The following is a 25651-nucleotide window of genomic DNA, read 5'->3' as shown; positions in this document are numbered from 1 at the left end:
AATCGCCGATTAACGAAATGTAAATACAGCGCCCGTTTATATGACTTTGACTGCCTGAAACTTTGCTCAAACTACTTTTTCCAACACGTTTGACATGATATCTCAAGTTCTAATGGACCAATTAACTTCATATTTGGTGTGGGCCTTATTTATATATCTCTCTATGGTCCGTACCAGAATTATGTAAAAATTTGTTTTTTTATATTTTTAAAAAATTCAAAATTTTGAAAAAAAGGCCAAAAAATGACTTTTTTTTCAAACAGTTGGCATTTCGCGAAAAAATTTTTTTATTTTTTTTCGTGGTACGGACCATAGCGACACTATTATTAATTAAGAACCTTTTTTTTTTTTCAGATGACTAGAAGGGTTGGAATCGTGTCAAGATGGAGGCACCCTTTTTTTAACACCCCCACTTTACCAGCCTGTAATTCTTTCAATTTTTAATGTTTTTTTTTTCAATTTTTTTATTTATTATTGAAATATTAATAAACATATAATAAAAAAAATGCATGGCAAAAATGTTTTTAGTTTTTTTTTATTGAATTTTAAAAAACGCCCAAAATTTGTTCCTCTAGACCAGTGCTACTCAAACTTTTTCAGCTGGCGGACCACTATATATTTTTCAGTAATTCTCACGGAGCAGCATCATATTTTAAAATAAAAAGGTTATATACTCGTATGTATATGGTTGACAACTCGTAAACAAATAAAAATAAAATAAAATCTAATTAATAAAATTTATTTTATTGAATTCAAAGAAGTACAATATTTACAAATATACTTAGACAAAGATAAAAAATGAAAATAAAAAAAATAAAACTAATGAGACATACATATGAGCTTGTTTTTTATTAGATAACTTATCCAGTCATGGTTTAATCGAAGACAATGCCACATGCAATGGATCATAAATATCCACACTATGACGATGTTTTGTTTTAATTATACTCATGGTTGAGAAACTAGTCTCGCAAAGGTAAGTTGATGCAAATGGTAAAAAAGTTTTCACTGCAAGTTCATAAATATATGGGAATTCTACTTTTAATTTGATCCAAAAGCCTGCAAGTGAAGTTGTGGTTTCAAAACATTTTTTTAAATTCTTGATTTGCAGTCAGATTAATTAGTTTATCTTCCAAATTAGGTGATATATCATCATTCCATGGTAAAAATGGATTTCGTATCCATCGTTTTCCCTTTCGTGGATCGTCATCTGGTGGAAAAAAGAAATCGAATCACTCTGATAAATTTGTCAAATGCCAATTGATTATATCGCGCAAATACGTCATATTAAGCTCCTCTCCTGCTTCGTAAATAATATCAGCCAAATTGTGAAACATGTCATAGCAATCTTTTGAAACACGAATCTTCCATGTTTTTAGTTTTCGTTTCAAACCATCTGTATTGTCTGCCATTGTGAAACAAGATGACATTCTTCCTTGCATGTCATAACTTACGGTCATGCAAAATGCAAAAAATATCTGTCAAATAAGCTAGCTTGGCCATCCAGACTATATTTTGAAATAGTCCTGACATAAGCTATTGTTTTATTTTTAAATTACGTCTTTCTTCGAGGACCGGCTACCGTCCATAGTTTAAGTAGCACTGCTCTAGACTAGAATACCCCCTTAAATAAACGACAGCATTTTGCAAATTGGATCGATGGGAATTTTATTTTGCAATAACAATGAGATTAAATGATTTTATGACATCCTGTATTTGCATGATGATTTTTCTTTTCTGAAAAAGATAGGTAAGATTTAGCCTAATAGAACAATCTTCGGCAGATTAAATCTAAAAAAAAGAGAGTTTCGAAACAAAAGGGTCCAGCAAATCGGAAGGCCCAAATCGAGATGGCCAGATGGGATGTTCGCTCAATCGGAGGATGGACTCGTTGAATTTAACACCTCTGCAGGTAGATATGACCCATTCCAAACTGTGGCGCCAATGATCAACACGCGTCCTTTGGTTGGTCTGTAAACAGTGTTTAGATGGTATTAGATATTGTGCGAATGGATTGTGTATAAATACATATGTGGTTGTATATCATAACGATATATGTGGTTGTATATGTATAACGATAATGGTTGAATACAAAATTGGCATACTGCAATTGGAACCTGCTAGAGATTAAAAACCCGTCTCGAGATAACACATACATATTGCTATTCAACATGAAAGCGATGCAAAATTCTGAAATTATTATTTTAAAAAGTTCAATGACTCGGCTCTATTGAGAAATGGCATTTGGAATAATAATCAAATGAGCAAAATAAGAAAATCGTTATTTTAGCAAAAGTCCGTTGGATCTGCACAATTTGGAGCTGAAGACGCGAGTCGGGAAATCGTGCAGTGGATTACATTTCGGCAGTCTTACATTACATTTGAATCTTAGATTACATTACATTTGTTCGATTGGTTAACTTTTTATTGAAAATACTAATTAGTGTTTGTGTAACAAGCAATCGCAGTCGCACATACCTGTGGCGTGGCAACAGAAGACTGGGTGGGTGGGAGTGGGTGGAGTGGGTGGGAGTGGGTGGAGTGGGTGGGAGTGGGTGGGAGTGGGTGGAAGGGCGAGGCAACCGCTAATGAAGAGTGCGACAAGTAGTGGAACTGATAGATAGATATGTATTATTAAGGAGTTTTTAATGGTAAAAAATTAAATATTAAATGCCAGTGTTAATAAAAAAATGGACAGTATAAAAATCTGAAGTACATTCGCCAGAACAAATACATAGCAATTTCTGTTGTTATCTTAGCAAAAGTCCGATGGATCATACTTTTCTCTTACCGAAACAAATACAAAAATGTATGTAAGTAGATATGTCTGTTTAAACTTTCTTATTTATACCCTAATCTTTCATTTCATTTAATTCAATCTTTCATGTCACAAGTAAATTCGCCAGAACAAATAGCAATATCCGTTGGATGGAATTGTATATCAAAATCGTTTTAAAGGAGCTCTAAACAAACGATCAATGCGAAAAAATGATAAACACCTGTTTTATAGGTTTCAAACATCACCGTAGCGAGGCCATGGCAAATGGGAGCTCACCTATTTCATTTTTTAATAAAACATTTTAAATTTAAGTTGAATTCGATGTGTTTTTGAAATATCCATTTTTTATTTTTCAATTAGATATGTATTTTGTTCGAGGCATCGTTATGCATGTTTTACTTTTAATACTTTTGAGTTTTGAGTTCTCTTTTTGGAACCTTACAAACTGTTTTTAATTTTATTTCATCGCCTACTAAATAGATGGGAAATAATATCATCGTTATTAGCTTGAAAAATCATTCGGATACGAGATGGAAAATTTTAGCCTAGTCTACTGTTTTGAAAAGATTTTTACACCAGAATAGTTTTCTCTTTAAAAACACAAGCATAGATATATGTATGTTTTATTTTATTGATTTTATTTTTAAAGTTTAGACCATTGTGGCATTACATGAATTCCTAATGCGCCACAATGGTCAAAAAATATAACACAAAAGAAACAAATTAAACAAAAATTAATACATATGCACAATTCATAAAAAAATATATATAGGTATATATCATGTTTATTATTATATAGGCAGGGGCGTTATTTCAGTTTTTCCCATGGGGGGGGGGGGGGGCAAAATTTGTGAGGGGTGTATTATATATAATGAGTATACGAATTTTAACTATTTATATTTTTATCAATAAAATTAGTAGTTAAATCATTTTAAAGGATAAACGAGTTTTGTAAATATCTTTCAAAGCAAGACAAACCACAAAACAAAATATATTTGCGAGTTAACATTTTTTTCTGTGAAAAATCGATGTATTTATATAATATTATGTACCTATTCATATACCTTACAGTGTTCTAAATAATTTCAATACATATTCTATTTTCGTTGGTTTAGTATTTTAATTCGAATTCATAATAACACTTAAAACAACGTGGATAGTCCCATTTAAATCTAGCCCCCTAAAGCCACCCCCCCACCCCACACAAATAGTAACAGTTTATTATTTTCATAACACCTTAGCCCTTTTTCTGAATCCGTTTTTCTGCTTTTTCTGATTTTATGCAAGTTTAAAATTCGTCCGAGGACCATCAATCCAACAACCCTGTATCTTTTATATCGAAAGATTCTTCATTATAGTCCTCGGAAGTGGACGAGAGTGAATCTTCCATCGAGTGAGATCTCGTCCTATAAATAAAGAAACAAATCTACCTGTAGTGTTATAGAGTTTCAAAATATTTAATGACTATTTGAAACGAATTGTACATAAGTGCCGGTAAAGCAAATTGCCGAAGAATTCCAACCTGCGAATGGGTACGATGTGGTCTTCATCTCTATCCTTTTTATCGTCTATATTCTCTTGTAGGGTTTCGTTGTTCACGGCTGAAGAACTGGCCACTGGCTCCAGGTTTTCTTCTTTTACCACAGTGTTTTCATTATCTTGGTTGGGGGTGGGGCTCGGGGTGGAGTGGAGGCTGAAGGTGGGGGATGGAGTGCGGGTTGGCCTGGGTGTGGGGCTTGGAATGAAGTAGAAGCTGGAGGTGGGAGATGGAGTACGGATTGGGCTGAGGTTGGGGGATGGGATGGGAGTGAGGCGGGGCTGGGAGTGCTGCTGGGGGTGGGTCTTGGGGTGGAATCGAAGCTGAAGGTGGGGGATGGAGTGGGGGTTGGGCTGGGGGTGCGACTGGAGGTGGGGGATGGGGTGCGGGTGGAGGTTGAGCTAGATGTGGAACTCATGGTCTTCACACAACGAAACCTGAAATGAAAGTAGGAATTGAGGCGAAGCTGTTACTGATCTGAAACTACTCGCAAACTGCACAAATTTTGTGCAATTAAAAAATATACATTATATGGAAAAAAAATGTAAATATATATTATACTAGTGGTTTTACCCTGCTTCGCTCGGTATTTGTAATATAAACCGCTTAAACATGACTAATCTAATAGTAAACATTTTATAAAATTTATTTGAATAGTTTTATTTTATATAAATTTATTTGAATATTCATTTGGTTTTTTTTTACATACCTCCTTTACGTTTTTTATTAAATTAACTGTCACGAACAAACAAACATATGTAGATACATACTAAGTCTCTTTTGAAATTATATGTATACCAGAATCTGGCGCCTGCGCCCCCGGGGACTATAAATCGAATCGGTGCCTATTAATTAAAAAATAAATAAATCGAATGTGTTGTCTACGAACCAACCAACCGAGGCTACATATATATATTCAAAGTCTCTTTCTTTTTTTTATTTAATTGACTGTCACGCACAAACAAACATATATACTAAGCCTCTTTCAGAATTATATGTATGCCAAAATCCGGCGGCCCCACGGGTGCTTTCGCGCCCGGTGCCCCCCGGAGCCTTCGCCCCCTAGAGTTGTTAATTTCGAGGAAAAAACATTAATTAAAGAAAACCTTAAAAAGCCGGTTGATCGTGCCAAAAAGCCGGTTTTCTGTTATTTAAAAAATGCTCAAAAAGTCGGCTTTTCGGTTTCGGTTTAAACCGGATTGGAAGCCCAAAGTTCGAGGGTAGGCGTGAAGTTTGTACTCACCGGAGACGTGGGTTGGATCTCTTTTGCAAGATGAGTCAGCGGAAGAACACGTCAATCTCGTCGGACTGACTGACCACGCTCGCGATTCGACGTTTTTTGGCCCAAACTGCATCTAAATGTCGGCCTATTCCTTCGATGACGAAATTCAAATTTTTTTTTCATGAATACTGGCCAAATTTCGCGAGTCAAGTGATCTTATGAACATACATAAAATGGGTGCTTCTGTAAAAGAAAACGTTAAATACCCTTGAGTATAATTATATATATATATATTGAAATTATCTACATTCTTGTAAATTAGTGATTTTGGGAAAAAAATTCGTAGTTCAATGAAATTTTTTTTTCTGCCAAACTAATTTATTCATTGCGATCAATTTCTCAACAAATGGGACGTTCTGTATCTACTGTGTCAAGAATAATGAAAAAGAAAAAGGATTCTGGAACTTTTGCTCGTAAGAAGGGAACAGGACCGAAAAGATGCATATCCGAGAGACAAGATCGCCTGATAACTCTATTATCTTTAGGGCAACGGTTCAAAACTGCTGTAGAAATAAGAAAAGAGATCCCGGATCAATTTTCAATTGAAATTAGTGATGTAACCTTAAGAAAACGACTCAGAGAAGCTGGACTGCAAGCTCGGAAACCTGCGAAAAAACCATAAATTACGAAGAAAATGATGAAAAACCGATTAGAGTGGTCGAAATATCACGAAAATTGGACGACATCGGATTGGCGACAAGTCATATTTTCTGATGAGTTGAAATTTAACCTCTTCAGCTCCGATGGTTTTCCGTATGTTCGAAGAAAAGTTGGAGAAAGATTCGACCAAAAATGTACCCTGAGACAGTGAAGCATTCCCCAAGCCACATGGTTTGGGGATGTTTTTCTTATTATGGAATTGGTCGAATACAGTTTGTGCAAGGTTCCATTAACGAAATAGCATATAAAAAAAATTCTAGAAGAAAGTTTTATCCCATCAATGGAAAACCATCTTTCAAATTCTGGTGATGTCATATTCCAAGATGACTCTGCCCCTTGTCATCGAGCTAAATTAGTGAGTATTAATTTTATTTAATGATATTGAATGTAATTAATAATATTTCGATCAAAAAACTGAAATATTTTTGTTACTTTTTTTTAGGTTCGGGTTTCTTTGCAGGAATTGGGTGTAAAGACATTAACATGGCCTGGGAATAGTCCCGATTTAAACCCAATTGAAAATGTATGGATGGCTATTAAATATAGGGTTAGTAAAACAAATGTGTCTAGCCATCAATCATTAAAAGAGACTATTGAAAAAGTATGGTATGAAGACTTCCCCATCGACATTTTAAGAAACTTAATAGATTCTATGCCTTACCGTAAAAGCCGTCATAAAATTAATAGGAGCCGCAACAAAATATTAATTAAGTTCTTATAATTTGTAAATAATACCATGTGACTAATTAAATTAAAAGTTTACGCTCAACTGTGTTTTTTCATTCAAAATTTCATTCAACTGTGGAGACTACGTTTGGTCATAAAAACCGGCTCAGACTAAAATTCTCCCTACCTTTTTTTTGTTGTTTCCTTTCTTAACGATTGTCGTTAAAATAAAGCACTATGATATAATCTACCATTTTAATGACTTTGGGTGTTTATTTTATTTAAGATCACTGAAATTTCACGCAAAATCACATTTTTCGATGGTGTTGCGGTTTCCGAAACCGCGACTGTATGTAAATATATTTATCAATGAAGATGTACAAAATATTCATAGATGAATATGTATTTAAAATAAAATGATGATGAAACTCGAATTGGGGTGCGAACTTGCACAATTCCAGAAAAATTTCATTTTCTATTTCGGAAATTTCTAGAATAGTATATACATTTGTAAAATAATTCTGGCTGCAAAAATCGCCAAGATAAATATCGATTTGTGTAACGTCGTAATTAACAATAGGTATCGTTGTCTCTGTCTGCGCCGGCTGTAGGTGCGTGCGTGCGAGAGTTGTGGATGCGAGCAGAACTCCCACTCGCACTCCCACGCATCGGAAGCGCTGCTCGCACGCACTCGAGACAGAGCTGGAGAGACAGAGACAGAGACAGAGAGCGAGACCCGCCATTGCTATGTACGCCATTGTAATTCCGAGTACAACCTCGGTTGATAATTGCGGCGCTCAGCGATAGCGAACCTACGCATGCTTTCAAATTAAACCTACGCAAAGAGACACGTGTGCGTACGTACCACTTTCCACATTTATTTCGTACCTTTGCAATGTGACGAAACATCCCATATGAGGTTTATTTAATGTAAAATTATTCCATTTAAAGGATGAAATGAATTGAAAAAAATAAACTACTGAAACTGACCTTGAATTTGAAAAAAGTCTGCAAAAAGTGGCAGTGCAAATATATTTTTTCGATTTTTTTAATATTATTTTTTTGAATTTTACATGATACAAGCATCTTTTCCAACCACAGGTAGTGCCGGTTGTAGGGGGGGGGGGCTGGGTCGGGCGGCGAGTAAGTTAGGGCGCCACTCGATACGCCGAACGCGCTTTATCATTTAAAATTAAGGCGCCAAAGGCCCTACAAAACTTTAGATTAGAGGGCCAAAGGCGCTTCTACTTTCTAAACTGTAAACATGTTTACACTTTGTTCAACTTCAATATGAGCTATGGACGTGCACATTCGCTCTATTGTCACGGATATTCCATTAGATCCGTCTTGTAGAAGCGTGTGAAATATATGGTCGATTTGGGTATCACTTATGATCCTCAACGCACCTTTCACAGCCATATCAAGAAAGTCGTTGACGTTTCCTTTCGTCGACTTGGATTTGTCTTGAGATATGCAAGATTATTCTCCAATCCTCTGTCTTCTCGCTTGCTTTTCAATTCGCTTGTGAGAAGTAAGCTAGAGTATAATGCGATTGTGTGGAATCCGCATGAAGCAAATTACTCTCTGATGATTGAGAAAGTGCAAAAAGCATTTCTTCGTTTCCTATATAGGAAAGAATATGGGTATTACCCATATCTCTACCCTACTCCTTTCCTTTTGGGCATGCTTGGGTATAATTCCCTTGAAGTTCGGAGAAACTTCTCATTAATTCGTTTCGTTCTCCTGCTCTTACGTGGCAATACGTCATGCCCGTTGTTGCTGGGGCAGTTGGAACTTTATGTCCCTAATCACTATGTGCGTGGTAGACATCATCATTTGCTGGCTGTACCTCCTGCCCGCACAGTTATTTTTCGAATGGCTCCTATTCCAAGATCTATTCGACTTCTTAATGAAATCGTTGCTGCCGAGACTGAATGTGATATTTTCCACCTTAGTGAGCGTAAATTGTCGGAAATTACTCTAACCCATTTATCTGGTAATCTGCGCTCATCATTGTTTTCATGATTGATTGTGATTTATGAGTGAAATTTTGATTAGCTCTCTTCCATTTGGGCCGTACAGGGATGTTTTGTATTTGTAGTTGTTTCTTACATATTTATTGTAACTGGCTGTAGGTGCAAGGCATTCCTTATGCTATATTTTTATTTGATATTTTTACTTTATTTGTTATTATTAAATGCTATTTTTTATGTTTATGTATGGATGTATTTATGTTTATGTTCAAATGTATTTTTTTTTATGTATAATTGAGTAAATTATTTTCGTTATGTATTAATTTATGTTTAATTGTTATTTTGTTTTTTTTTGTGTTATATTTTTTGACCATTTTGGCGCTTTAGAAATACCTGTTATGCCACAATGGTCTGTTTAGAATAAATAAATATATCGCTTAAAGAAATGATCCAAGTAGCTCACGAAGCAACCACATTAGCGGAACAATTAAAAGATTTCAGCTTTCTTATTTCATTAATTGTTTGGTACGATGCTCTTTTTCAATTAAATTAATTTTTATTTCTTAGATACAACATCAAACTTAGATACAGTGTCAATGAAAGAAATATTCGTGAGAATTTTAAACAATCTTACGGAAAGAGCCGATCTTCAAATTAAGCTGTCCGCGAATTAGGAATCTGATATTATTCGTAATGAACCCATTAATTTAAAATATTTTCTTTCAGACAAAGTTCAAGGTAAAATTAATACACTCATTGTATTAAATTTTATAAAACAGCATGATTTACAAAAATTGTATCCAAACATTTACATCTTGACTATTATTCAAAACTGAAAATATATTTTCACTTATCAGGTGATCCTAAATCTTATTACTCCTTAATGTATAATGTGAAAAATATTGATGAAATGATTTTTAATTTCAATTAAGAAAAAAAATTTGGGGGGGAGCTTAATCATATTAGCCCGGGGTCCGTCTTGGAATGAGCGGGCCATGATTAAAACTTTTACTTATATAATACTAATTTTGCTGTATATCTCCTAGTTATCTACTAAGACACAATATACAGAATGTATATTAACACATAATCCTATAATGCTCTATATCTATATTAACACTACAAAGAGATAGAGAATATTGTTGCGTAGGGGTGGGTGGAGGATCCAAGTAAAAGGCCAACAGTCGTATCACAGCATTTATTTAGATACACGCACTGTCAGTGCTAAGTCCAGAATGACATATTATCGCCTACGTACCGACTTATAAGGGGTAGATCTCTCAGGACGTCTAATCTGTTTACCTACTGTATAGTCACGTATTCGGATATGTATTCCCACGGTATGAGAAGTGCAATCATTGTTTAGCTTTCATGCACTTGTCGCTAATCCTTAAAACCACTTACCCCGGTCACACGGTCTCTCAGGACGCTACCCGGCCTAATCCGATCGCAATTACTCGGCGGCTCTGTTTAGTATACGTAACAATATCTATATGTATATCTAAAATGGACAATGATCACTACATCATTAACATTAGAATATATGTACATATGTATGTATGTAGCAATCTAACAACAATAAGTATTGCTTAAATAATGCCTACATTAATAAGAATAAAATGACCACTAAATCAATAGCTATTATAATTAAACAAAGGCGTATTATTGTATGAAGACATAAATTCTGTGTATTCTTGTTAAGTTATTTTTTAAATATACGACAAGATCACTACATACGTATATACTTTAATGCTCTATTTCTACATTAACATTATCAAGAAAAAAATCACAAAAGATGTAATGAAAATAAAATATAAGTATATCTAATTTTACTGATTATTTAATGAGCAACAATTCCATATGAAATGTACACTGCATTACTCAATTAACACTGCGTTATTTCAAATAGCGTTTACATAAACCTATAATGATCTATATCTACATAAAATTATAAAGACAAAATGAACCATGATCACTAGAACTATTTGAATATATTTTATTTTTTCTGGAGGTGGGAAATCTTCAAAGACACCTACATACAGTCCAAACCCACTCTCTGGGACTTGTATGTATGTATTTCATCAAAGAGTGGGATCCGTTTATTCGTCATCTTCATTATTTCCCTCATCTCTACGTCATTGACCCATATATAGATTCAATAAAAATGCAAATTGGAATTTAAGAACAAATAAATTTTGAAACAGTCATAATACACAATTTAGACTCATTCCTCCGTTCGTCTCACATTCATTCTTCTCTCGTTTTCTTTCTTATGATAAAAAAATGATCACTAGATCAGTAGGTATTGAAATTAAAATTAAACTAAGATGTATTGTTTTATGAAGACATAAATTCTGTTTATTCTCATGTTTAGTTAGTTTTTCTACCATTAACAATACACAAATGTAGGTAAACAAGACACTGATCACTACGAGAAAAAGTATGCAGAAAAATATGACCATTCATTCTTCTCTCGTTTTCTTTCTTATATCTACATAGATATGTACATATGTACCAACACAATAACAATAAGAACCTATTACTTAAAAATGAAAATCAAAAGATACAAAATGATCACTAAATCAGCAGGTATTGAAATTGAAATTAAACTAAGATGTATTGTTTTATGAAGACATACATTCTGTTTATTCTCATGTTTAGTTAGTTTTATAACGAGAAAAAGTTAGTTAAAAAGTTACATAACGAGAAAAAGTATGCTAAAAAATATGACCACTCAATCAGCAGCTATTGAGTTTTTTAAAACATCCTCGGTCCGTTTGGCGACACGCTTCGTAAGGGGCAGTATCCTCTGAAACAAAAAGAAATTGTTTGTAATTACAAAGTTAACTGCTCGCAATATGTACATTTTAAGGTATTCTACATGTCTATACATCTTACATGGTATGTGCATCATCACCAGTCGCTCCACAAGTGGGACATATATAACTCCTCAAAATAGGGCACGACAACTTGCCCGTAGGTGACCTCAGATAGTGACTATTATACATGACATAAGACTCGCCGTTCTTGTGGCAGTAGCCGCAGTACATCGGCGTTTTCGGAGGCTCGCCTTTCTGGACCTGGTGATTATAAAAATCGGATTACAAATGCTTAGATACAAATTTTAGTTGTTGCAAATCTATTTTGTTTTCAAAACCTTGGATTTGTTCTTAGATGAATTTGGATTGAAAGGACAATTCTTCCTGAAACAAAATGTCACAATTTTCAATTAGGTGCCTAAATTTTATGCTAGAACTCAATCTACATTAATGAATATCTCACCGGGTGTGGGCGTTATCACCAGTCGCTTTACAAATGGGACAGATAACGCTCCGTAGAACTGGACAGGATATATTGCCATTCGATGACCACAACGAATGGTTATTATAAAAGAGAGACGGCTTTCCACCTGCATGACAAAACATGCAATATTCGATATTCAGGCAAGGACTTTCCACCGGGAGCTGAAATTTATATATATAATTCGGGTTAAAATCGCTTGGACGCAAATTTGATATGTCTACAAATATTGGTCACGATGATTAGTTTGCCTTACCGCTGACATCGCGGATTTGTCCTTAATGTGGAAAACGCAGAATCCCTCCGCTCTGGCCGACAACACAGTCTGAAATCAATTCAGCGCGGAACATGAAACGTCGTTGTGCAAAACCGATCAACGAAAAGTTCGAGCTGGACTAACCTGAGATGTAACCTTGAAAAGTTCGCTTACGTCCTCGTTCGTGGGTTTCCTTCGATCAGCAAAATAAGTGACCCCGGCCACTGGAACGGATGATTCGAATGACGATTGGAGTGGGTGATGTGAAGGGTTTCTGCGGAAATTCTCTGGACATTGACAACAGCAAGGCCGTTCGAACGAGCGTGCAGAAAGCAACGTGCAGACAGGCAGAGTGAGGTGCGGCCGTAACACTCAAATATTCGTCCAGCTTTTTGAAATATGCACAAAAATCATCGTTCATCACGTGATCGAGCTTTTATTCATCACAATTACTCGAGTGCATATGTAGATACAAATAATTGGAGTACTCTATATTTCTTATCTTATTTTTGGTATTCCATTGAACTGTTTCAATCTAGCATTGCCGGCTCCACAACTACATATTCAAAATATGAATGTGATGACAAAAAGGTTCTGGGCCCACGAAATTAATCGTGTAGACAAATATTCATTATTTAAACTGTATACATAAAGAGGCGAGAGGCGACTGGCTCGAGGAACACACATGCATAAATGCTTACAATTGCCTGTACACGTGTCAAATGTTCTTGCCTTGAAGTAAAACAGAGGTTGTTTGAATCTACGAACAGTAGTGTTCGCCACACTATCTACATTTGGGCGTATTTCATTTTTGTAGTCTTGTCCTATTGGTCTTTTTTTTCTATAGATAGACAGCTGACAGGGGTTTTCATTGTAAAATATTACATTAATAAAATAAATTTGCGATTGCCTCTATTTACATAAAAATGGGGGGATCGCTCCGGGTTGCTATAGCCAAAATAGAGCTTATCATCGATTTATTATAGCTTAGTAATTCCTATATGTCTATGCACATAAATATATTCTTATACCTCGTATACATTGTATGTATGTATACGTATACATATAATTTCGGACGGTTGGGCAGCGTACGGAAACATTCCACATATTGCTAATGGAATATACACGCATTTGTTTGTGGTTTAATACAAATTCATCTAAATATGAATCAAAACGGGCACGCGTTGTGCCAAATTGACGCTTCATCTTTCTTTTCACACACATTCACATATTTTCCACATTTTGCGTATGTATTACACTATCATTTGGATCCACGAAATTATAACCACTTTTACCGGAATTCGGAAGATTTCCGTACGCTGAAAACCGTCCGAAATTATATGCGAACCAGGCAGTATATGTATGTCGGAGTATTTCAGGGCACGGCAATACTAGAGTAGTCGCAAAGAGCAACCAATGAGAGGAAGGAGCGGGTCGACCGGGCCTCGTTTCCGAGCCTAGAGGGTCCACCCTGTCTCACTTTTTTCACTTTTACCAAAAAATATATCTATAACATCATAAAACAAGGAAATATTGATATTTTCAAGCTGGAAGCCTTTCATTGACCACTACTGTACGTATAATTTTGCTTTATAAATGTTGTACAAACACATTCAAACGCACAATATCTAATGCTATCTAAACACTATTTGCAGAAAATTCAAAGGAAAGATGAGTTGAGAGGCATTAAATTCGACGATCCATCCTCCAATTGGGCGAACATCCTGTCCGGCCATCTCTATTTGGGCCTGCCAATCTGCTAGACCCTTTTGTGTCGAAGGACAGCCCTCTTTTTACAGTGTCCTGATTGACCAAACGCCAGATGGAATCCAGCCAGCCGACGATGATGCTATTTGACTAAATCTTCCTATTGTCATACAAATATCGTCATCTTCAGTCATTTATCATTCACTGCTGGATGAAAGCCTCTCCAACACGCTTCCAATCGTCTTTGTTTTGCGCAACTTTCATCCATTCCACCTCAGACATTTTTCTAATTTCGTCTACTCATCTTCCCCGCAGTCTTCTTTTTACCCTTTTGCATTCTCTCTGGTACCATTCTAGCACTTCTTTTGTCCACCTTTCGTCTATTCTTCCAGCCACGTGGCCCGTCCATTGCCATTTCAATCGCTTCACTCTATCCACTATATACACAACCTTTGTCATACTACTCACCCAAGTATTCCGTTTCCTGTTTTTACTCGTTATGCCAAGCATACGTTTCATACTTCTTTGAGTGTATCTTTTTCTTTAGGCAAAGTGGCATTTTCGATTTAAAAACCATATTCATTTAAGTACCAGTTTCGTGTGGAGCAGTCTTTCAATAAATGCGAAATTGTTGTGTAATTTTCAACTGCTGAGAAGGTGCATAAGTACTAAATGTATGTATCTATGTACATATGTACTAAAGCACATATGTATGTACTAACAAGCTAATTTAAGAAAATTTAATAAAGAGCTTTGACTTTGACTTTGATTTGAAACTATCTTTCAATTATCTACAAGCAAAAAGCGGTAAAAGTGAAAACCCTCGACAGGGCGGAGACCGCTTGGTCAGAAGGGAGGCTCGGTTGACCCGCTCCATCCTGTGATTGGCTACTCTTCGCGATGCCAATAGTATTGCCGTGCCTTGAATTAACTCGACTTTTACCTGATGAAATACTCAGACATATAATGCCTGGGTCACATATAATTTCGGACGGTTGGGCAGCGTACGGAAATATTCCACATGCTTCGAATGGAATGTACACGCATTATTTTTTGGTTCAATACAAATGCATCTAAATATGAATCAAAACGGGCATATGTGCATACGCGTTTAAAAAGGACACTGGAGTGGCTTTAAAAAGGAGACTGGAGTGGTCAGTGTTCGCCAAGTAAGCTGTTTTGGGGCGTATCTTATATTTTGGGCGTGAACCTTTTTTTTTTGACTAATGAAGGACGAATGCCAGTCAAGAAACTGATATTGTTCTCGGATCTTTTGAAAAAAAAAACTGCAATGAATACCTTTGGAATTTTATTACCTGCTATGCCCACTTATTATGACAAAGCTTCGGTGCGACCCTGCGCACCATTGTTTGAGACTTTTAGATATAATTTTTATTACTGAATACAGTGCGACAGCATGCAATGCACCTATTCACAGATGTTACACGAGCGCAAACTAACCAGTAGATTCTGTGACAGAATCACTAATAACCATACTAACACACTTGTGTCTCGGTGATTACGACAAAATTCCTATACCCTTCAGGTATAAACGCAGATTACCGATGCATAATCTGCTTTAGATCATCGACTTTAGAGAGTCTTTAATTAGAGAAATATAGAGCACCCCAATCATTTGTACCTACACCAAGTGGTGCTCACTGAAAATGGAATTTTATATTTTTATATGTGTTTATTATTATTTTTTGTCTAACTATACAACTTTGTTTTTATATTTTATTCTGTATGTGTGCCTATTTAAATAAATAAATATGCACTCAAGTAATTGTGATGTCCGATAAAAGCTCGATCATGTGATGAACGATGATTTTTGTGCATATTTCAAAAAGCTGGACGAACATTTGAGTGTTACGGCCGCACCTCACGCTGCCTGTCTGCACGTTGCTTTCTGCACGCTCGTTCGAACGGCCTTGCTGTTGTCAATGTCCAGAGAATTTCCGCAGAAACCCTTCACATCACCCACTCCAATCGTCATTCGAATCATCCGTTCCAGTGGCCGGGGTCACTTATTTTGCTGATCGAAGGAAACCCACGAACGAGGACGTAAGCGAACTTTTCAAGGTTAAATCTCAGGTTAGTCCAGCTCGACCTTTTCGTTGCTCCGTTTTGCACAATGACGTTTCATGTTCGCGCTGAATTGATTTCAGACTGTGTTGTCGGCCAGAGCGGAGGGATTCTGCGTTTTCCACATTAAGGACAAATCCGCGATGTCAGCAGTAAGGCAAACTAATCATCGTGACCAATATTTGTAGACATATCAAATTGTCGTCCAAGTGATTTTGACCCGAATTATGTATATAAATTCCAGATTCCGGTGGGAAACGATTGGCTGCACCTCGCGTATTGCTCCTTTTGCCACAGAGGTGGAAAGCCGCCTGTCTTCTATTATAGCCATTCGGTGAGGACATCGAATTGCAAGTTAAGCTGTCCAGTCTTACGACGGATTGTGTGTCCCATTTGTGGAGCGACTGGTGATAACGCCCACACCCGGTAAGATATTTAATGATGTAAACTAAATTCTGGCAAAAAATTAAGGTAAGGACTTGGTTTGTAACATTTTGTTTCAGGAAGTTTTGTCCTTACAACCCAGAGACACCCAACAGCACGTCCAAGGTTTCGAAAACTAAATATACCTATTTGCAACACCTAAAATTTGTATCTGAGCATTTGTAATCCGATTTTTATAAACATCAGGCCCAGCAAAGCAAACCTTTGAAAGCGCTGATGTACTGCGCCTACTGCTACAGAAACGGCGAGGCTAATGTCATCTATAATACACACGATCTGAGGTCACCTACAGGCAAGTTAACATGTCCTATACTGAGGAGTTACATGTGTCCCACTTGTGGAGCGACTGGCGATGGTGCCCATAGCAAGTAAGATATTCATAGATATGTAGAATACGTTAAAATGTATGTACATAATGCGAGGACTTAAATATGTAATTACAAATAATGATTTTTTTCTTTCAGAAGCTACTGCCCCTCTGCTCGAAATACATTACCAAATGAGTAAACGACTGAGTGATAATTTTTTGCATATACCTACTTTTTCTTTCTAATTTTTATGTATGTAGGTTCGAGTTTATTTTTCAATTCCTACATACTCTTCATATCATATAATACATCGCCTAATGGCTACTGATTACATATGTATGTTGTATAACATTATCTTGTTTACCTTGTTTTTTTCTTGTTTTATGTTTTAGAATGTATGTCTTCATAAAATAATACATCTCTCTCACTGTTGTTAGACTAATAGATATGTATAGTATATGTATATGCATATCTTATTTAGTAAAGTTTATCATTGTAAAGTTTTGGTATGTTTATATGTATTTTGTGTGAATGGTAGAAAAATTAACTAAATACAAGAATACACAAAATTTATGTCTCCAATAAAATAATACATCTCACTTACTGCTGTTAGATTAGTACATACATACATACAATGTATAATAGATATATTTATATTCTTATTTAGGGATCATTGTTAAGTTCAGGTATATCTATATACTTTTTGTTAATGATAAAAAAATTAACTAATTATAAGGATAAACAAAATGTATGTATTCATAAAATAATACATCTTATTTACTGCTGTTAGATTAGTACATACATACAATGTATTATAGATATATTTATATTCTTATTTAGGAATCATTGTAAAGTTCAGGTATATCTATATATTTTTTGTTAATGATAAACAAAATTTATGTCTTCATAAAATAATACATCTCACTTACTGCTGTTACATTAGTAAATACATAAAATGTATAATTTTTTTAATGATCGTTGTAAAGTTCAAGTATATACATTTTTTGTTGATGTTAAAAACATTAATTCAACATAATAATGTATGTCTTCATAAAATAATATCACTTAAGTGGTTGGTACATATTGTATGTAGATAGATATGTATATTCTAATAAATTAGTTACTGATCTAGCGATCACTACATTTTGTTTTTATTTATTTATTATTTTACCATGAAGAAAAACTACTTGATGAACTCGAGATTTTAACTGATTCGAACTCAGAATCGATCACTGATCACGTTTTCATGATGTAGAAAAAATGTGTGTCTGTGTATTTTGGAAATTTTTTGAACACCGCTAAACCTATCGAACTGAAACTTAGTATCGGTTACTGAAATTTTTATCGATACGACGTAAATTTTTTTCCAGTTTTGAAATCCGAGCCCTGCTTTTGAACCGTTTAAGAAAAAAACATTTTTCAAAATATCTAAAAAAAATAAAAAAAGTGATACAACAGATAAAATGAAAATTTAAATAATTAAAACATTGTATACACACGGTAAAAAATAATTTAATTTAAAAAAATTTATGCTGTCATACATGAAATAAAAATTAAACATATAACATAAAAAAACCATAAAATATCAACTTATATTATTTATGGAAAAGCAGGTACATAGTAAGTAATATCTATTGAATTTGGGATTTTTTCTGTGAGAGCTTTATAAAATGTCTCTATATATCTACATATACATACTTATTTTTTATTACTTATGTATGTATATTAATTCTCGAAGTTGATAAAAAGTATCATTCAGGCTAAATATGAGGGTGAAGTTAGCTGAAGATAGCTAAAATAAAATTATCTAGGTCTCTTAGAAAGATATTATATTTATTTATTTGAGAATACATGGTATTTATTATATTGTATAGTTGTTATATATCATATCATATCTTACTTTTTTATAATATAATATATTATTATAAATAAGGGTTTCCAACAGAACATATTCTCTTTATGACAAAATTCTTCTCTCAGAACATTTCCCTCTTTTGACAAATATGTATGCTCAAAATGTTCTTTTTTGATTTAGCCGACTTTTAAATATTTTATAATGGTTAAATATGGATTGAAAAGTTTGAATTGCAAATGTTATAAGAAATTTGAAAATGCTTATGTCTAACCATCATTTTATTAAATTTGAGTTTCTATTAAATTCATTATTAAACTAACACTGACAGACTACCTGCTGTTTGAGCTGTTGTTAACAACTCTGAAGTTATTTTGAAAAGCTACCAAGTGGTATGTTAAGGTAATGACACATTTTAAAAAATAAACAAAATACCATTATTTTTATTTTATATTTATTTTTTAAGAAAAATTATAATATTTCATGAAAGCTTTAATGAAAATAAAATAAGTGCACATGTAATTTTGCCTGTTATCCTTTAATTTTTAAGTAAGCAATAATAAAAAAATATTATATTAACACTCTTAAGATATTGTAAATGGAGATTTAATATTTTATCCTATAATCCTATAATGTTCTATATCTACATACATTAACACTATCAAGAAAGAAATATACCTAAATAAAATAAACAATGATCACCATTTCTGTATATGTATATACATAGATATTTTGTGTATTTTTATATGAAGTTATGTTTTTCCTGCATCCATTTCATTATTTCCAGAAAAATGGGGCAGTACTTTCTGAAATAAAATGTCATAGTTTATAATTAGTAAAGCAAGAAATAAATAAGTAGCTCTTAAAAATTGAAATCATACCTACATTAATATTAACAAGAAAAAATTCGTGGAAATTCGAATATGATGTATTATTACTAAGATGTATTATTTTATAAAGACATAAATCATGTGGAAAGTTATGTTCCTAGTTCAGAACATCAGTTTTTTTTGTACAATGTCTTTTGGACCATCGGGCAGTACTTTCTGAAACAGCTATGTCTTACTTAGTATGAGCCTTAGTTTTTGCATTGACTGGACAATGTTTCCTAAAACACAATGGCACAATTTCCAATTACAATCCAAGTCTTTACATTAACATAACATTAGAATTGAAGATAATCTGTATCTTACACAGTGTGTGCGTTGTCACCAGTCGCTCCACAAATGAGACACACAATTTTGCGCAAATTTGGACACGTTATCTTATTGATCGGTGACCTTATGGTATGACTATAATAAACCGCAGACGGCTCTCCATTGTTACGGCAAAACCCGCAATAAGGGACTTCAATCGGGACCTTAAACTAACATATATAAATCAGGTTTAAAATGCTTCAATAAAAATTTTAGGTGTTGATCATGTCTAGTTTCCAAAACCTCAAATATCCTCGAATCGTTTTGTGATATTTTTGGAAATCCAGGGCAATACTTTCTGAAACAAATTGGCATAATTTGCAATAGAAGAGTCTTTATATTAATTAACATTGGATTTTAAGATTATCTATGTATGTCTTACTCTTCGTGGGCGTAATCTCCGGTTGCCCCACATTTAGAACAAATACATACCCGTAGTTTGGGGCACAATGTCACGTTCAACGAATAGTTTTGCGAGTGAGAATAGCAGTACCAAATCGGTTCTCCATTATACGAGCAAAAACGGCATGGCTTGTGCTCCAACCAAGTGTTTGTACAGTAGAACTAAAATGCACATAAATGGTTAAGATGTTTTTTTTGTTTTGATGTTGACAAATTTATGGTAATTTATGGTTAGACTAGTTAAATTTTGCATGATGCTGCACTACTCATGCACACATCCTCATTCGTAGTTTGAAGATTAATTTTAAACAACGCTCAACCTGCATCTCCTTAGAAATTTAATAAATATCAATATCAATAATTTTTTAAAATGTTCATTTGACAAGATGAGAGTAAAATTAAACTACCAATGAGTGTTGCCAACTTAAACTGGTCTAATCATGAATGACGCTAAAGCGATAAATTACTACAAATATTGTTCATGATTAGTTTTCCTTACCAATGCCATCGCAGGTTTGTCTGGGAAGCTTCCGAATTCGTAGATTAGATGAATGTCTCTATTATAGTCTGAAATCAATTCAGCACGAATATGAAACACAAATGTCCAAAATTGATCAAAGAAAAACAATGAGCTGGACTAACCTGCGATTCTTCGCCGTTGGAGATATTAACATTGAAAAGTTGGTTTTCCAAACCAGCCCTATTTCAAGCGGGTCAAAGTACTCGTTCGTGTGTTTCCTTCGATCAGCAACCCCCGGCCACTGGATCGGATGATTCGAATGACGATTGGAATGATTTGAAGGGATTCACCGACAATTCTCTGAAGGACAGCACGAGCGTCCGGCGAACACGCGGGACCAGGGCTGGCCGCGGCCGCTCTCGAGACAGAAGAGTGGTCGTAACACTCGAATATCTGTCTAGCTTTTCGAAATACGCACATCGAAATCCTTCACGTACTTGTGTACTTGTATTCGAGATTTTTATTTTAACTTGTACGTGATATGTTAAAAAAATACAAATTGTGCAATAGGTACAATAAACGTTCAATTTATTACCGTGTTGTGCTTACATAGGGTTGTCAGGCGTGCCGATTAATCGGGATTGTCACCACTTTTAAGTCTCGTGTCCCGGTGTCCCGAACAAACCTCTCGGGACGCCCAAATGTCTTTAAGCTTTTAACTTAAGATTGCAAATTTGATGCACGTGCTATTCCTAGAATAATCCGACAGAAATATACTTATACATTTTGTATCCGTTTGTCTTTCGACTTTAGGAAAATATGTATGTATATGTACATAATATAGAGACATTTTAAAAAGCTCTCACAAAAAAAATCATCCAAAATTTAATGGCGCCGACCACACACACGATATCTACTACCGATATTTGCAATATTTTCCATATCCAGTTCCTAAATTGCAACCACAGGTTGCAATATGGGAACTGGATATGGAAATATCGTGTATGTGGACGGGGCCAATAGATTATTACCTACTATGTACCTGCTTTTCCATAAATAATATAAGTTGATATTTTACGGTGATATAATATTATATGTTTAATTTTTATTTCATGTATGACAGCATTATTTTTTAAAAATGAAACTATTTTTAACGTGTGTATAAATATGTTTTAATTATTTAAATTTGCATTGTATGTGTTGTTATAATTTATTGTTGTATTCAATGAATTTCATTTATTTCACTGTATTGTATTTATGTATATGAATTAATATGAAATTTATTTTTATTAATTAGCAAGTCATGGTGTAAAAATAATAGCTAAGGTATCTACGAAGTACGAAGACAAAAGACAATTCTCAAGTTCGTAGCAAATAAAAAAAAATTATCTCGGTGCTGGGTCCCTTAGCGAGCTGGGCCCCACGGGCTAAAGCCATGGCTGTCCCCCGTGTCATGATTAGAATAGAAACAATATATGTAAGCATGTGAAGTTGACAGCTGTCAAACGAGATCAGAGGCCGTAACAGTTACGGCAGTGTTCGCCATGTGAGTTTAAATACATATCGGGTGTGAACCTATTTTTATTTCGATTAATATACAACGAATACCAGTTAACCCTTTGAATGCTGACCAACGCCGATCAATGAGCCTGAAATACGCCGATAGGCATTGTTTTTGAGTATGTAAAAAAATAAACAAAAATACTACTCGCTAAGCCTTTCCAGGTAGCATTGAAAAATGCATTGAACATGGGTCGTGTAATCCGTGTCAATGTTCATAAAGACTGGTTTACATCGGAATTTCTGAATTTATAACCATAACAGAATCTCCTCACTGCTGAGTATTTTAGATTGTGGTTTGGCATTTATATTGTGAGCATTACAATGAAGAAGATGCAACTAGTTTTGGAAAAATACATTCATTAATAGACTTCTTTTATTTAGTTTATATTGTTGCAAGATATATTAAAGAGTATAAATACACCTTTACAAAAATCGAAATACTCGGCGGTACTTTGGTTTGGTTTGTTGGGATTAGCCTCAATTTTATACCTGCTCTCTATTGGATTTCTAAATAATTCTAGTTGGAAATGTTAAGCGTGGCGGGCTTTCGACAGGAAAGACGTCAGCATTCGTCAAGGGTTAATTGGGTTAAAGATTTTTATTTATCATATCAATCGGTAATTTAATACATTGACCGTAACATACACACATATGTAATTAGTCCTATCAATACACTGAAACTTCGCATCACGTTCTATTGGATTTCTAAATAATTCTAGTGGGAAATATTGGCGAAATTTCCAACAGAAAACATGTCAGCACTGAAAGGGCTAAGAAACAGATATAATAATAATAATGATGATATTAAAAAGAGTATTGAAAAATAGTAAACAAAAATAAATAAATACATAAGTAATATATAAATATTACAAATAATAATAATAATTATACATAATAATAACAAATAAAAATAATAAATAATAATAATAATAAGTGTAATTATAATAATAATATTATTCTCGCATATTTTGAAAATAAATAACTGCCATGAATACTTATGGAATTTTAGTAACTGTTTAGTATACAATTGCTAAATTTTCGGGTCATGTAAAATTGTTCAAATTTTGTTGTTTTATTATCAAAAAATAATTTCGGTTATTTTACAGTTAAAATTCCTGTTCGTTATATAAACATTCCAGTACCTGATCCCGCCCCAACCCCTAAATCCACCCCCACCACCGATCCCGCACCAATCACTGATATTTCCGCCAACGCCGCCCCCACCCCTAATCCTGATCCTACCCCCACTGCTGATTCTACCACCAACGCCACCCCTTCCGCTATCCTCAAGATAACTGGCGACCCAGCCCCCAACCACGAGTCGGGAGAAGTAGTAAAAAACGAAACGAAAGATGAAGAAAAGGTGCCGGTGAGCAGCACAAGCACTGATACCACCTCCATCGCAACTTCTGATCTCACCCCCATCGCTGACTCTACCCCAACACCACCCCTTCCCCTATTCCCAACGGTAGGGGGGGGTAGGGTGGTGTTGGGGTAGAGTCAGTGGTGGGCATGGAATCAGGGGTTGGGCCGAGATCAGGGGTTCTATATTCTACATACATACCTTACATAGATGTAAGCACAACATGGAAATAAATTGAACGTTTATTGTACCTACATATTGCACAATTTGTTTTTTTTTTTTACATAAAAATTACAAGAATAAAAATCTCGAATACATGTACTTATAAGTAGATATAATACAAACATAAATTAGTTTATTTGAAAACATTAGTAATGAGTCTGATTAATTATAACTTTCTTCAGCATAGTTGTGGTCAGTGGCATCTAAGTAATTGCCGAAGGAATTCACAGTTTCAAAAAATTAAATCGGCCTTTAGATTTAATACACCTGCGTTGTAGATACAAACAGCCTCTGTTTCGCTTTAAACATATGCGTCATTCTACTCGCGTATAGGCATATGCATGCATGTTTATGCATATATGCCAATGACCATGCGTATGCACGTTTGTATGGATGCATGTGTGAATTCGAACCAACGTTTCTTGAGCCAGCCGTCCCTGTCTGCCGTGTATACACATATGGACATATGTAGTTTTAATAATGAATATTTGTCTACAAGACTAATTTCAAAGGCTCAGAACCTTTCTTGTCATCGCATACATGTTTTGTATGGTCGTGGATTTAAAAACCTGCAATGCTGGATTGAATTAGTTATCAAAATACCAAAAATGAAATAAGAAATTTAGAGTAGGTACTCCAATTATTTTTACCTACATATGCACTCGAGTAGTTGTGATGTCAGATAAAAGCTTGATCACGTGAAGACCGATGATTTCAATGTGTATATTTCAAAAAGCTGGACGGATATTCGAGTCTGACTTTTACCGACTTTTTGTTTATAGTTTATAGTTTAATGCTGAGTTAAAAACTTCTGTAGGAATTTAAAAAGTAGTAAACCAGGACATTTGGGCGTCCCGAGAGGTTTGTTCGGGACACCGGGACACGAGACTTAAAACTGGTGACAATCCCGATTAATCGGCACGCCTGACAACCCTATGTACGCACAATACGGTAATAAATTGAACGTGTATTGTACCTATTGCACAATTTGTATTTTTTTAACATATCACGTACAAGTTAAAATAAAAATCTCGAATACAAGTACACAATTACGAGAATAATTTCGATGTGCGTATTTCGAAAAGCTAGACTGATATTCGAGTGTTACGACCACTCTTCTGTCTCGAGAGCGGCCAGCCTGGTCCCGCGTGTTCGCCGGACGCTCGTGCTGTCCTTCAGAGAATTGTCGGTGAATCCCTTCAAATCATTCCAATCGTCATTCGAATCATCCGATCCAGTGGCCGGGGGTTGCTGATCGAAGGAAACACACAAACTAGGACGTTGGCCCGCTTGAAATACGGCCGGTTTGGAAAACCAACTTTTCAAGGTTAAAGTCTCCAACGGCGAAGAATCGCAGGTTAGTCCAGCTCATTGTTTTTCTTTGATCAATTTTTGACATCTGTGTTTCATATTCGTGCTGAATTGATTTCAGACAGTGTTGGACATAAAGACGACGAATCCACTAGGGCCTTGTAGACGTGACGAATCCACTATCGAATATACCCACCGTGAATAAGAAAGTAATTGCGATGGAATTGGTAAGCGAAACTAATCATGACCAATATTTGTCGTAATTTATCGCTTTAGCGTCATTTA

At 34.9% G+C, this 25651-nt stretch overlaps 1 protein-coding gene and 1 long non-coding RNA gene across 2 annotated transcripts in view; one reads left to right on the top strand and one right to left on the bottom strand.

Annotated features, from left to right (window-relative positions):
• LOC143921118 (uncharacterized) overlaps positions 1–25651 on the top strand; it is a 607092-nt gene that overhangs the window by 322994 nt on the left and 258447 nt on the right. The gene's annotated exons all lie outside the window — the stretch shown is intronic.
• On the bottom strand, positions 11524–12807 carry LOC143922805 (nanos homolog 2-like). The gene is made up of 4 exons (XM_077446136.1): positions 12598–12807; positions 12454–12522; positions 11796–12361; positions 11524–11706 (listed from the first exon to the last, which is right to left on the bottom strand). Exons 3-4 carry the CDS (start codon positions 11945–11947, stop codon positions 11655–11657), a joined length of 204 nt encoding a protein of 67 aa, XP_077302262.1. The 5' UTR covers positions 11948–12361; positions 12454–12522; positions 12598–12807; the 3' UTR covers positions 11524–11654.

This window comes from Arctopsyche grandis, chromosome 2 (assembly GCF_051622035.1).
Source record: "Arctopsyche grandis isolate Sample6627 chromosome 2, ASM5162203v2, whole genome shotgun sequence".
Classification (NCBI taxonomy): domain Eukaryota; kingdom Metazoa; phylum Arthropoda; class Insecta; order Trichoptera; family Hydropsychidae; genus Arctopsyche; species Arctopsyche grandis.
The sequence above is the reverse complement of the archived record's forward strand: the minus strand, read 5'-3'. Positions and strand labels throughout refer to the sequence as shown.

Excerpts from the sequence above, each read along its gene's own strand:
- LOC143922805 (XM_077446136.1), bottom strand. The coding sequence starts at position 11,947 with ATGTACTGCGGCTACTGCCACAAGAACGGCGAGTCTTATGTCATGTAT. Across the intron at positions 11,707-11,795 it reads GGTGATGATGCACATACCAT|AGGATACTGCCCCTTACGAA; the intron begins GTAAGATGTATA and ends TTTTTGTTTCAG.